Genomic DNA, 11,998 nt, shown 5'->3' with positions numbered 1-11,998 from the left:
CCATCATCCACAACTTTCAATACTGCTTTCTTCATTCCCTATTTACTCCTCACTCTCACCCAGCAGTTTGCTGAAAGCCTGGAGAAGCTGAGCAAAGTTAAAAGGACAGAGTGGATCAAAAGCTTCCACTTTCTGCCTAGCTGTCAGAACTGTAAAACCTGCTTTTTACAAATCACAAGGACTGTCTTTAATGTAGAAAGTATCACGTAAAACAGCGCCTCTGTAGGAATGAAGAGTTTCCCAATGAGAAAATATTTGTACTTGTCAAGAGTACAAGATCTGGAGTCCAAATGCCTGGTTTGGGAGATGGATATTTCTATGTATATTAGCTGTGTGATCTTGAGCAAGATGTTAATCTATCTAAGCTTCTGTTTCCCCACTTGCAAAAGAGAAAGCATATTTCTTGTTCCCTGGAGTTTTGTGAGATAATCTATGTAAGGCAGCAATGCTTATTAATGTTGACTGCTATAGTGACCATCACTGCCATTATTATCATTGTCACTGCTACCATTAGTATGACTCACATCAAAATAATGTATCACTAAACATTGGGAACTCCAGAAATGAGGTCTCCTTTAGGGAATTCATCTCTGCAGGGAATGGTGTCATCCTGTGGGTGGCATCTATCATCCATAATGTCCCTTAGTTTTCAATATTTCCAAAGAATCCTAATAAAGCAAGGGTGGCATTTCTTCCTTGGCAGTGTCGACACAAGACCTTCTGACATACTAAAGACAATGAAACATCCTGGGGGAATTGCCTTCCACCACCGTGAGCATTGGAGCCACCATCCCTGTAGTGTTCACTCTGGGCAGAGGAATAATGACTCTGAGATGTCTCTGCAGGAGATGTATGGATGCATGGGTATATGAGTATGTTGATATCTGCACCTGGGCTTCAGCATTTTAAAAAATCTGAAAATCTGAACCCACGTCAATGATAGTTGGTCCTAAGCCTTCCTTCCCAAAGGCCTCATATTGGTAGAAATAATTTTCTTCTTTTTATTGCACACTTTCTCCCCCTAAATAACAGGGAGCCTTTGCTAAAGTCTAGCCTATAAGAACAATGTAGAATAAACTGAATGAGGTATCCTTCCTGAACTTCAACCAGTCATTCCTTTCCTAAAGGGGCCAGGAGTTGCTAGGGGCAGGGACTTACTGAGACACTGGATGTATATGTGGGTGCAGAGACGGGGAGATAGAACATTCACCAGAGGTGAGAATTGGTGGTGTTAATCCTGCATTGCAGTAGTAACTATAGGGCAGTTAATGCCACTGACACTGGGCTATCTGGGCCATGGCATTTCAGGTGCTGCTGCGTAGCCCATGGTCACCCACTTACTTATCATTCACAACCTGATGAACCTGCTAAGTACAATTCGAGAAGGGAAACAGCAGAGGCGCAAATGCTCAGTTTAGTGAGTAATGTGGCATTGGGCACACGTGGTTAAGGTCCTGCCCTGAACCATCTGGAGGGTTTCAGAGGACAGTTTCAAAGAGGCATTCCTAAAGCACAACAGGCTGGATGGCTCATCTGATCAGGCCCAGGACTAGGAGGAGGAGGAGTAACATGGATTGAGAAGGAGCCTCGCAAAGGTGTGAACAGGACTTCTCTAATCCTCTGCTGATTTTTTTTTTCCACTAAAAAACACCCCTGGCTGACTATGGACCATACTGATCAACCCTCCAAAGTAATATTAGGTGAAAGAATAATCACAGGGCTCTGCTAGTCCTGGCATGGAAGAGCTTCTAGGGTCAAAGTAAAAGTTCAACACTCAGGCTTTGGACTAGTTCAGGATTCTTAGCAGTAAGAAACTTATGCCCTTTCTCTGGGCAGGCACTCTTCATGGGTCATCGCTTTCTGCTAATTTCCATTAAAGGTTCAAGTTCTTGGACTGACAGTCTTCAGTCAAATGTCTCCATGCTTGCATGAAATAGCTCTCGCCAGGAGATGAGAGTGTCAGGGAGTTGACGTGGGGTGGGGCCGGGGGTGGGGGGGGGAGGGGGGGGGGCATCAGCACAACACAGACGCAGCCACCAGGGGAGCTATGGAGTCTCTGGCAGCCATGACAAGTTGTGATGATGACACCAGCCTTGGCGCTCATTCCCAGCCATATTTGATTCTTATCTTCCCTCTGGCTCCCTCCCAAGAACAGTCCTCATGACTGTCACCCTGATGGGGCGGAAGCCCGTGCTCACTCACTTACTTATCATTCACAAGTTTCCCATGTTGGTGGATCTGATTTTCCATCGTAAAGTTGATTGTGGCGCCGTAGACATGCTCACCAAAAAATACCTTCATTTTAGACTTGTATTCTTCATCTTGAAAATAGCGTATCATATCAGGAAACCAAACTGTCAGTCCATAGTAACTGGAGTGGAGAAGGCAGAAGGTTGGAACAATAACAGGATTAATTCTTTCATGATCAGGGTCTACATTCTTGGTTTGATGTAAATCAAACTCATTGAAAATACATTAATTTGGTTCATTATCAGAAAATCTGATAATATAAATCTATATTAATAGATACAAGGGGGGAAATCATGACCACTTCCATAAATGCTAAGAAGGCATTTGACTTAAAAGAATTTTTTCTCCTGATAAAAACACCAATAGATTAGGGACTGATGGACACCTCTTTAACATGTAAAAAAATACACATCTGCCAGACTCTTAGTGCATAGGGAAACACTAAAGACATCCCCACTGGCCTGGCATGGTGGGTTAGGCCTGTAACCCCAGCACTTTGGGAGGCTGAGGCAGGCTGATCAGTTGAGGTCAGAAGTTCGAGACCAGCCTGGCCAACATGGTGAAACACCATCTCTACTAAACATACAAAAAAGCCAGGCATGGTGGTGCACACTCGTAGTCCCAGCGACTGGGGAGGCTGAGGCAGGAGCGCTTGAACCAGGGAGCTGAAGGTTGCAGTGGGCCAAGATTGTGCCACTGCACTCCAGGCTGGGTTACAGAGCAAAACTCCATCTCAACAACAACAAAAAGTGTCTTCTTTGTAGAAGCCACTAATGTTGGTTGTCTGTTACTTGCAAGCAAAGCATCCTATCTGATACAAATTCTCAGTCAATGTGTAAAGGAGGCAATTGAGGCAAAGAGAATTACGGTACTCAAGTAAGACAGAACTTACCTTAACGCCATGGCAAACCAGACCACAGCCAGAATCAGTGTGTTCATTCTGTAGGGCCCCATTATACAGTACAGGGCATTATCCCAGACCTACAACCCACACCAGAGAAGGATTGTTAAACAAAGGAATCCGTGACTTCATTTCTCTCACAATCAAAGAGCTCATTACTGAGATATTCTAACAAGTTGCCTAGGGACCCACGGAGAGAATGAGTACCCTGCTGTCTCCTAGAAGCAGCAACTCTGTCCACATAACAAGGAAAGGCTCTTCTCTTCTTACGGGCTGGCCTCATACTCTAACAGTCCAATAGGATTTCCCCCAGGAACACAATATTCCACGAATGTGATTGAAAGCACACTGAGTTAGGACTGCAAGACACTGAGTCGTCTTGACTACTGAGTTCTATACCCTGCCTGTGGGCAGGGGTGACTTTGCAAACATTTATTGACCATACACCGTGAAGACCATCCAGTCCCAACAGACTCTGGCTGGTCGGCTGCCTCAGCACTCAACAGCTGACTGGCTCCCTACTTGTAGGAGCCACTGCTCCAGAGAAATGGCATTGCCCGTTTAGAAAAATGTTTCTTGTAAAAAAAAAAAAAAAAAAAAACCCTCAAGAGGTTGTTTATTTCACTCACTTTTTCCTCATTGTGGATTATTTTAAAATTTGCTAGAGAGAAGAATGTTTACTTAGACTACACATTTTACCTACATTCAAAATCCCTGCCTTGGGAAAGAAGAACAAGAAAAATAAACTAAGAAATAGAGTTTTCAGCTCCAGGGCACACAGCAAGTTAGAGGCAGACGGGGCTGGAACCCAAACACTGCCCTCCAGGGCTGCCTCCTCTCCAATGCAATGCCCTAGGTTGGTGGGGGTGTTCAGGTTCTGCACTGTTCATCCACTCAGGTTAGAAACTCCCATACAGCCGCCTTCTCCTCCTAAGTTCCCAATCATACCTGCTTGAAAATAGTCTTGAATCTGACCAGCCAACGCTGGTACCAAGTTCCCGTTGAACTCTGTATCTCAATGAATTCGTCCATTTGCTTGGGAGTTTTGATGTTGGAAACCTGGAAAGTAAAAATAGGATATAGAGAATCTGAACCCCACTTTGTGTCAGTTTTCAATGTGTAGTTGAATGTAACTATTTAAACTGATTTAGGGCTAGAGGAGTCTGATTTCTCAAAGATTGCACTCAAAACAAAATCAAAACCCGTTTCCATCACCTCCTCCAATAAACTTTCATCTAGAGATAAAGACAAGTCATAAGAGTGTCTCCATCTCTTTCTTCAGCCAAAGGACTGAAGATATGAGGAGACAACAGAAGAGAAATACAGATGGGACTGGATACTCTGCTGGGAGAAAGCAGTCCCTGGAAGTGGACAGCAGACTCATCATCTCCTGAGCACTAGGTCTAAGACAGCTTGGCTATGCTTTTTTAAACCCCAAAAACAGTGGTTCTTAAGCTTTTGGGAGGGCCAGGCACCCATTTGAGAATGTGCTAAAGGCGTAGGCTGTCTTCCCTGAAATGTCAAGGAGGATGTAACCACACCGTGAGCCTCCTGGACTCATCTTGCCTCTCACAGATATGCAGCCTTTGCAAATAAGATCTTCCGCCTGAGGTCAGACAGGAAAACTTCACACCTAACACAGGAGGCTCTGCAGTAGAACTCTTGGCTGGAGCTGAGCGTCAGGCTATTCAGTATCTTCCTGGATGTTACAAACCCCAGCTACAGCCAAAGGTGGCTAGAGGGAAAGTGAGCACCAACTCAGGCAGCACCTTAAAAACCACACCCCAACACCTTAAGATATCCACTCTACTGTCCATTTTTCCATTCTTTGCTCTTTGGAGAAAAAAAACCACTCTCTGCCTTTGGGATTAGGGAGTGGGTGTGTTGACGACTTCAAGCACAATTACTCACTCTAATTTTCGATTCATTAGAACAATTGTCTATGATTCAGTCAAAATTATCTTGTCACCCCAGCCCTGCAGATGGTGCATTCTCCGCCGAACGCTTCAACTCCTTCTCCTTCCAAAGGTTTCACTGTGAGCTTCTGAGACAGCCAATGGAGCCAGTAAAACCTAGGGCTCACAGCATGGACACCAAGTGAGAGTCTGACTGCCCTAAGCTCTCCCTCCAGGACACTGAATACATCTATGAGCACATCTGCTGACGGGAAGCGCACAACAGCAAAACAGGTAACGCCATCAAGCTGGCTGAGTACCCGCCCCTGACCGCCAACCGCAGGCTGGCTCTCTGAGGTCAGTTACTGCTTTCTGGTTGTCTCTCACTTTTCATTTCTTTTTCTAGCCCATCCCATCATTTACTTCTACAACATTAACATAATCATCAGGTCACCATAAAACACTGAGCCCATAACCTTTTTAAGTCGCTCTTCCTGCTGAGTTAAAACTGAAAGCAGAAGTTATGCCTCAGAACCTAGTAACTGGCACGCATGCTGGGATGAGACAAAACGCCAACATTTTATAGCCCTGCACACATTGATTTCTGCCCGAACGCCCTTCCTCCAGGCACACTCCCACCCCTAAAATGAGGAACTCTGATTCTGCTATAAAAGGCTGAGCTTAGTGTCGGTCAGTTTTCATTGATTTCCTAGCTAAGATCTCATTCTTCAGCATTAGGCGGCTACCTCTGTTAAAATACCTAAATGGGAGGCCACTCAACCGGAGTGGCTCTAATGCCCTTGGTTCCCACATCATCAAGCACAAACCTAAGTCAGAATTTTAAATAAAATAAAACAAGCTCAGCCAAGCCCAGTCGGCTGAGTGGGCACTGGCTATATTATCTTGAAGCTCCCACTGGAATAATCCAAATGAGGCAATCGCTCAAACTCTAACCTGGCAAATGCCTTCTCTGCTCTGACTCCATGTTCTACCTATAAAATCCTCTCCCTCGGGCTCCGCCGCCAAAGCCCTGACCCACCTCCACTGTGAGCCACCCGACAGATGAATCACTGTCTCCGTAAATAAACTCTCTGAGATTTTAATGTGCCAGAGTTTATCTTTGAACACAGTAGAATGTGTTGTCAGGAGAGAATGTGGGATCGCTTCTCCAAAACGGGGCTCCCAGTGCAGTAAGCCCATTTGGTTGGTGTAGAAGGGGTCTTTACAGAAGCAACAGTTAGGAAAGGCCTGGCTGAGCACCACCACATGGAAGCTACTGTATAAGGCGTCCAAGAGTAAGATGTGAGTTGGGAGGAGCTGATGGTGTGCTTGTGACGGGCAGAACAGGGTGAGGAGGAATTCTCTATCAGGACTCCTCCTGGGACAGTCTGCGTGCGTTTGAAATAAATCTGTTAATAACTGCTCAAGGCATGGGGAAATCCCAAAAAGACACTCTCAGATTTAAAATGCTAGTAACCTACTACGCATAAGCAAGGAGAAACGGTTTTATTCCAAAGGGAGAAGAATAGAGAAGGCAGAGGAAACGAGGTGGAGAGACTGAAAGGGAAAGGGGAGAAAGGAGGGGGAAGCCTGCATTCTGTGATGCAATTCCTCTGTTCACAAATGTTCAGCAAGCCCGTTAAACCCCAAATGCTGAGTATGAATTCTGTCTGTGACTGTGTGTCTGTCTTAATGTGTGTCTGTGTGTGTCTGTGTGTTCCTGTGTGTGTTTGTCTGTCTTCAGGTGTGTCTGTGTGTCTCTGTATGTGTGCCTATGTCTGTGTGTGTGTCTCCATGTCTTTGTGTATGTGCATGTGTGTTCCTGTGTTTCAGGCCAGGCTGATGTAGTGCAAAAACCAATCCAGCCAATGTGGAGGCAGATTCAGAAGACCATGGAAACATCTCCCAGAAATAAGCAAGAGCTTGGAGAGAAACTTGGACTTCCTCTGACCATGGAAAAGGGCAGCAGGGGCAGGGTGGCAGGAATGAGCCAGGTACATGCAGAAGCCTCACCCATGTGTGGCTTCCACACCTGCAGCACAGCGGAAGCACTACAGGCAATCACAGAGTCAGCAGGGATGGAAGATGGGAGAATCACTGTGACCCTTTACATCTTTCTTTTCTGTTGTGTGTTTGTTTTGTTTTGTTTTGTTTCGTTTTGTTTTGTTTTGTTTTGTTTTAAGACAGAGTCTCACTCTATCACCAGGCTACCGTGCAATGGCGTGATCTCGGCTCACTACAACTTCCACCTCCCTGGTTCAAGAGATTCTCCTGCCTCAGCCTCCCAAGTAGCTGGGATTACAGGCATGCACCACCACGCCTAGCTAATTTTTGTATTTTTAGTAGAGACGGGGTTTCACCATGTTGGCCAGGATGGTCTTGATCTCTCAACCTCATGATCCACCCACTTCGGCCTCCCAAAGTTCTGGGATTAGAGGCGTGAGCCACTGCACCTGGCCAACATCTTTCATCTGGAGTATTTCTGTTCATTATGCTTCTTAATAAATGTTTACAGTGCATATTCTCACTTATACATGGGAGCTAAAGGATGAGAACTTACAAACACAAAGAAGGGAACAACCAACACTGGGGTCTACTTGGAGGTGGAGGATGGGAGGAGGGAGAGGACCAAAAAAGATAACTATTGGGTGCTGGGCTTAATAATGAGTGACGAAATAATATGTACCACAGACCCCTGTGACACGAGCTCACCTATGTAACAAACCTTCACATGTACCCCTAAAGCTAAAATAAAAGTTATTTTTAAATTTGCCGGAAAAGCATTGGCCCCATACTTCAGATATTTTAGAAGCATTAGAATTAAGAAAATATGCCATTGAGGAATTTTTCCATCAAATTTATAACTTGAGTTAATTTATGAAAAAATGTCAAAACATTTCACATAATGGTTAATGTCTGTGTAGCACTTACTCCAAGCTGGCACTGTTTTTTTTTGGTGTTTTATTTAATCCTTACAATAGCCACATTTTAGACACGATTATCCCTCTTTTCTCCGTGAGAAAAATGAGGCACACAGAGTAACTTGCCTAAGGCCACGCAGCTACAAAATCTCAAAACTGGGATTCGATACTTTGGGTGCAGATGCTTAGCTACTGTGTGATCCTCCCTGAAATGCAGGGGTTTTAAGCAACAGGTTAACAAGGATAAGTGGTTTACTGGAGATTGAAATTATGGAAGCTAAAAAATCAAAAGCAGTGAATCAAAGTTAGGTGGGAGTTACTCCAGGAAAGTTTCCTTGAGGAAATGGATTTGAAGTAGGGGAAGTTATAGAAAAGCTGCCTATAGCCTCCTGGTTGGTCAGAGCATGGCAGGCAGGAACACAGCATCTCTGTAACTATCAAGACATCTTTATAGAAATTATCTGGGGGTTTCTTGTTTATTTGTTTTCTTTTGCTTTCTTTTAAAACTGGCAAGAAACAAAATTCAGACTAATAGCCGATGATGGTAAGGGTGTAAAGAAATGGGTTCAGGCCATGGCTCATGCCTATAATCCCAGCACTTTGGGAGTCCAAGGCAGGTGGAGCACGAGATCAAGAGATCGAGACCATCCTGGTCAACATGGTGAAACCTTGTCTCTGCTAAAAATTCAAAAATTAGCTGGGCATGATGGCACACGCCTGTAGTCCCAGCTACTCGGGAAGCTGAGGCAGGAAAATTGCTTGAACCCAGGAGGCAGAGGTTGCGGTGAGCCGAGATCGCACCATTGCACTCTAGCCTGGGTAACAAGAGTGAAACTCCGTCTCAAAAAATAAAAAAGAAATGGGTCCCCTATTGTCTGTGGCATTGTAGATTGGTACAATCCAGTTGAAATGTATTACAATTTGGCAATATATCTCAAGAGCTATAAAAATAACCAAGCTCTCTGAGCCAGCACTTTTATTTCTAGGAGTCTACTCCTAGAAATAAAACAATCCCAGAACATGAAGGGGAAGGAACTATGTGCATAAGAAGGTTCATTGCACTGATATTTACAGAAACAAGGAAATAAAACCGGATAAATAAGCTTCCAACATTAGAGACATGTTGGGAAAACAGTGCTAATGTTTGTAGCATTACCATTTATTAAAATGATGATTATGAATACTAGGAGACAACATAAAATGATAATGAGTGCTATACTGTGAAATCATATGTATACATGGGCCGGGCGTGGTGGCCACGCCTGTAATCCCAACACTTTGGGAGGCTGAGGCGGGCAGATCACAAGCTCAGCAGTTTGAGACCAGCATGGCCAAGATGGTGAAACCCGTCTCTACTAAAAAATACAAAAATTAGCCTGGCATGGTGGCATGTGCCTGTAGTCCCAGCTACTCATGAGGCTGAGGCAGGAGAATCACTTGAACCCAGAAGGTAGAGGTTGCAGTGAGCCAAGATTGCACCACTGCACTCCAGCCTGTGTGACAGAGTGAGACTCTGTCTCAAAATAATAATGATAATAATATGTGTATATAAATATTCATACATATGCTTATCCCCAGAGAAATCTGTTTATTACTGTCACCATTTTTTTTTTCAGACACAGTCTTGATCTGTTGCCTAGGCTGGAGTAAAGTGGCACCATCTCAGCTTACTGAAACCTCGACCTCCTGGGTTCAAGAGATTCTCATGCCCCAGCCTCCTGAGTAGCTGGGAATAGGTGCAGGCAACCATGCCCAGCTAATTTTTTTGTATTTTTAGTAGAGATGGGGTTTTGCCATGTTGGCCAGGCTGGTCTCGAACCCCTGACTTCAAGTGATCTGCTGGACTCAGACTCTGATATGGTTTGGCTCTGTGTCCCCACCCAAATCTCATCTTGAACTGTACTCCCATAATTCCCACATGTTGTACGAGGGACCTGGTGGGAGATAATTGAATCGTGGGGCAGTTTCCCCCATACTGTTCTCATGGTAGTATTCTGAATAAGTCTCACAAAATCTGATGTGTTTATCAGGGGTTTCTGCTTTTACATCTTCCTCATTTTCTCTTGCCACCACCATGTAAGAAGTGCCTTTTGCCTCCTGCCGTGATTCTGAGGCCTCCCCAGCCATGTGGAACTATAAGTCCAATTAAACCTCTTTTTCTTCCCAGTCTCAGGTATGTCTCTATCAGCAGCATGAAAAGGGACTAATACAGCCTTGCAAAGTGCTGGGATTAAAGGCATGAGCCACCGTGCCTGGCACCATTTTTAAAAACAATTAGCAACCTAAGGAAAAACCTAGAAGGATATCCATCAAAATGCAAAGAATCATTATTATAAAGTGACAGCAATATCAGAGTCTTTATTCTCCTTTTGACAAATGTTCTGTCATGTGCTTAAATTACTTTTTAGCAAAGCAAAGCAGTGAAGAGGAGAACCCCCTGTTACTGGCAGGCAACCCCATACTCACTGTGAACACTTTCTCTGGGGTCCCCTTAGCCCTCATGTTGGTGTCATGCACTTGCTTGAGAATCATCCAGGCTTCATCATGTTTGCCCATCTGAGTGAAACCAAGAAAAGACATGGGAAAAATTCAGTACTGAGTAGGCCTTCTGTTCATTAGGGATGGAAAATCCTCCAAACTCAATGGGAATGCTGATAGGAGCATTCCTGTGAGGTCAGAGGCAACAGAACATGGACTCATTACCATCGAGGACTTGTGAGTGACCAGGACAAGCTTCCCTCCCCAGCCATTTTTACAAGGATAATAAGGTTGTGCTTTCAAGGCGTAAATGTTAGGTGGTATTATCACTATACACTCTGAGTAACTAATTGTAGTTATAAGGTTGAATGGACTGGGATGTGGGAACTACATTCCTCACTGGTGAGACAAGGCAAAGAAGCAACATGTTACAGGTCAAATTGTGTCCCCCAAAAAAGGATATGAAGTTCTTTATTTGGACTTTACAGGTATTGATTGACTTACCACCTATGCAACTTACAACCATTCGACTTTATGACCACAATCGCTAGCCATGACTGCTCTGCGTCTGGCAGCGCAAACGCTGCCCAGCTGGGCGTACGACAGTGCGGACCAGCTTCCGGCAGCACTACCGTCTCCACGTGCACCATTTCAACTGTACATATAGCCTACTGAACTTACGACCAAATTGTGTTACGACCGGTCCGTGGTCCCGACCATGGTCCTAAGTAGAGCACTAGCTGTATTCGGAAATAGGGCTGTGGCAGGTGCAATTAGCTAAATTCAGATGATGACATTCTGGAGTAGGTGGAGCCCCAATTCATTAAAACTGCTGCCCTTCAGCATGCAGGGAGGATGCCATGGGATGAGGAAGGCCACGACTGCAGTGACGCAGCTGCAAGCCAAGAAATGGCCAAAAAAGCCACAAACCAACAGAACCAAGAAGAGCCAAGGGAGGACTCTCCCATACAGTCTTCTGAGGGAGCAAGACCTTGCTGCTGCTTTGATTTGGGACTTCAAGCCTCTGAAACTGTGAGACACGTTTCTTCTTTTAAGTCACTCAGTTTGTGGCACTTTGCTACAGCAGCCCCAGAACACTCATTCCAACCAAGGGTGCAAAACTCCCTGTGGCATCTGCCTCCTGATCACAGGGGCAAACAGGGAAATTCAACGTGGAGGATCACTCTGCAGATGGCTCAGGAAGGACGCAGGTAAGTGGGTTCTGCAGACGGGGTCCTGTTGCCCCTCCACCCACTCCTGCACTGTCTGACCTCGGCAAGCAGGAGACTCCCCTGCTATTGCAGGTTTGTGGGACGCATCTCTCAGGACACAGGTGCAGCTGTCGGGTGGCTGGGACCCTGTGTAGCTAAGAGACCTTGGGAGAAGCAACAAACTGTACCATAGCTCTCTCATGCCAAATTAGTTAAGTGTGTTGGTGCATGCATGCCTGTGGTCCCAGCTACTCGGGAGGCTGAGGTGGGAGGATTGCTTGGGCCCCAGAGGTCAGGGCTGCAGAGAGCCATGGTCGTACCACTGCGCTCCAGCCTGGGTGA

General features: G+C 45.2%; 1 protein-coding gene across 5 annotated transcripts in view; it reads right to left on the bottom strand.

The window, feature by feature from the left end:
- SV2B (synaptic vesicle glycoprotein 2B) overlaps positions 1-11,998 on the bottom strand; it is a 188,519-nt gene that overhangs the window by 26,900 nt on the left and 149,621 nt on the right. For all 5 annotated transcript variants that reach the window (XM_032252771.1, XM_032252766.1, XM_032252767.1 and 2 more), the window contains 4 exons: positions 10,434-10,523; positions 4,100-4,210; positions 3,143-3,231; positions 2,207-2,371 (listed from right to left, as the gene is read on the bottom strand). In XM_032252771.1, coding sequence (XP_032108662.1) covers positions 2,207-2,371; positions 3,143-3,231; positions 4,100-4,210; positions 10,434-10,523 — 455 coding nt within the window. The remainder of the gene's footprint in view (positions 1-2,206; positions 2,372-3,142; positions 3,232-4,099; positions 4,211-10,433; positions 10,524-11,998) is intronic.

The sequence above is a fragment of the Sapajus apella genome, unplaced genomic scaffold (genome assembly GCF_009761245.1).
Source record: "Sapajus apella isolate SASKATOON/1434 unplaced genomic scaffold, GSC_monkey_1.0 scaffold80, whole genome shotgun sequence".
Taxonomy (NCBI): domain Eukaryota; kingdom Metazoa; phylum Chordata; class Mammalia; order Primates; family Cebidae; genus Sapajus; species Sapajus apella.
This window is presented reverse-complemented; position numbering and strand designations above follow the sequence as displayed.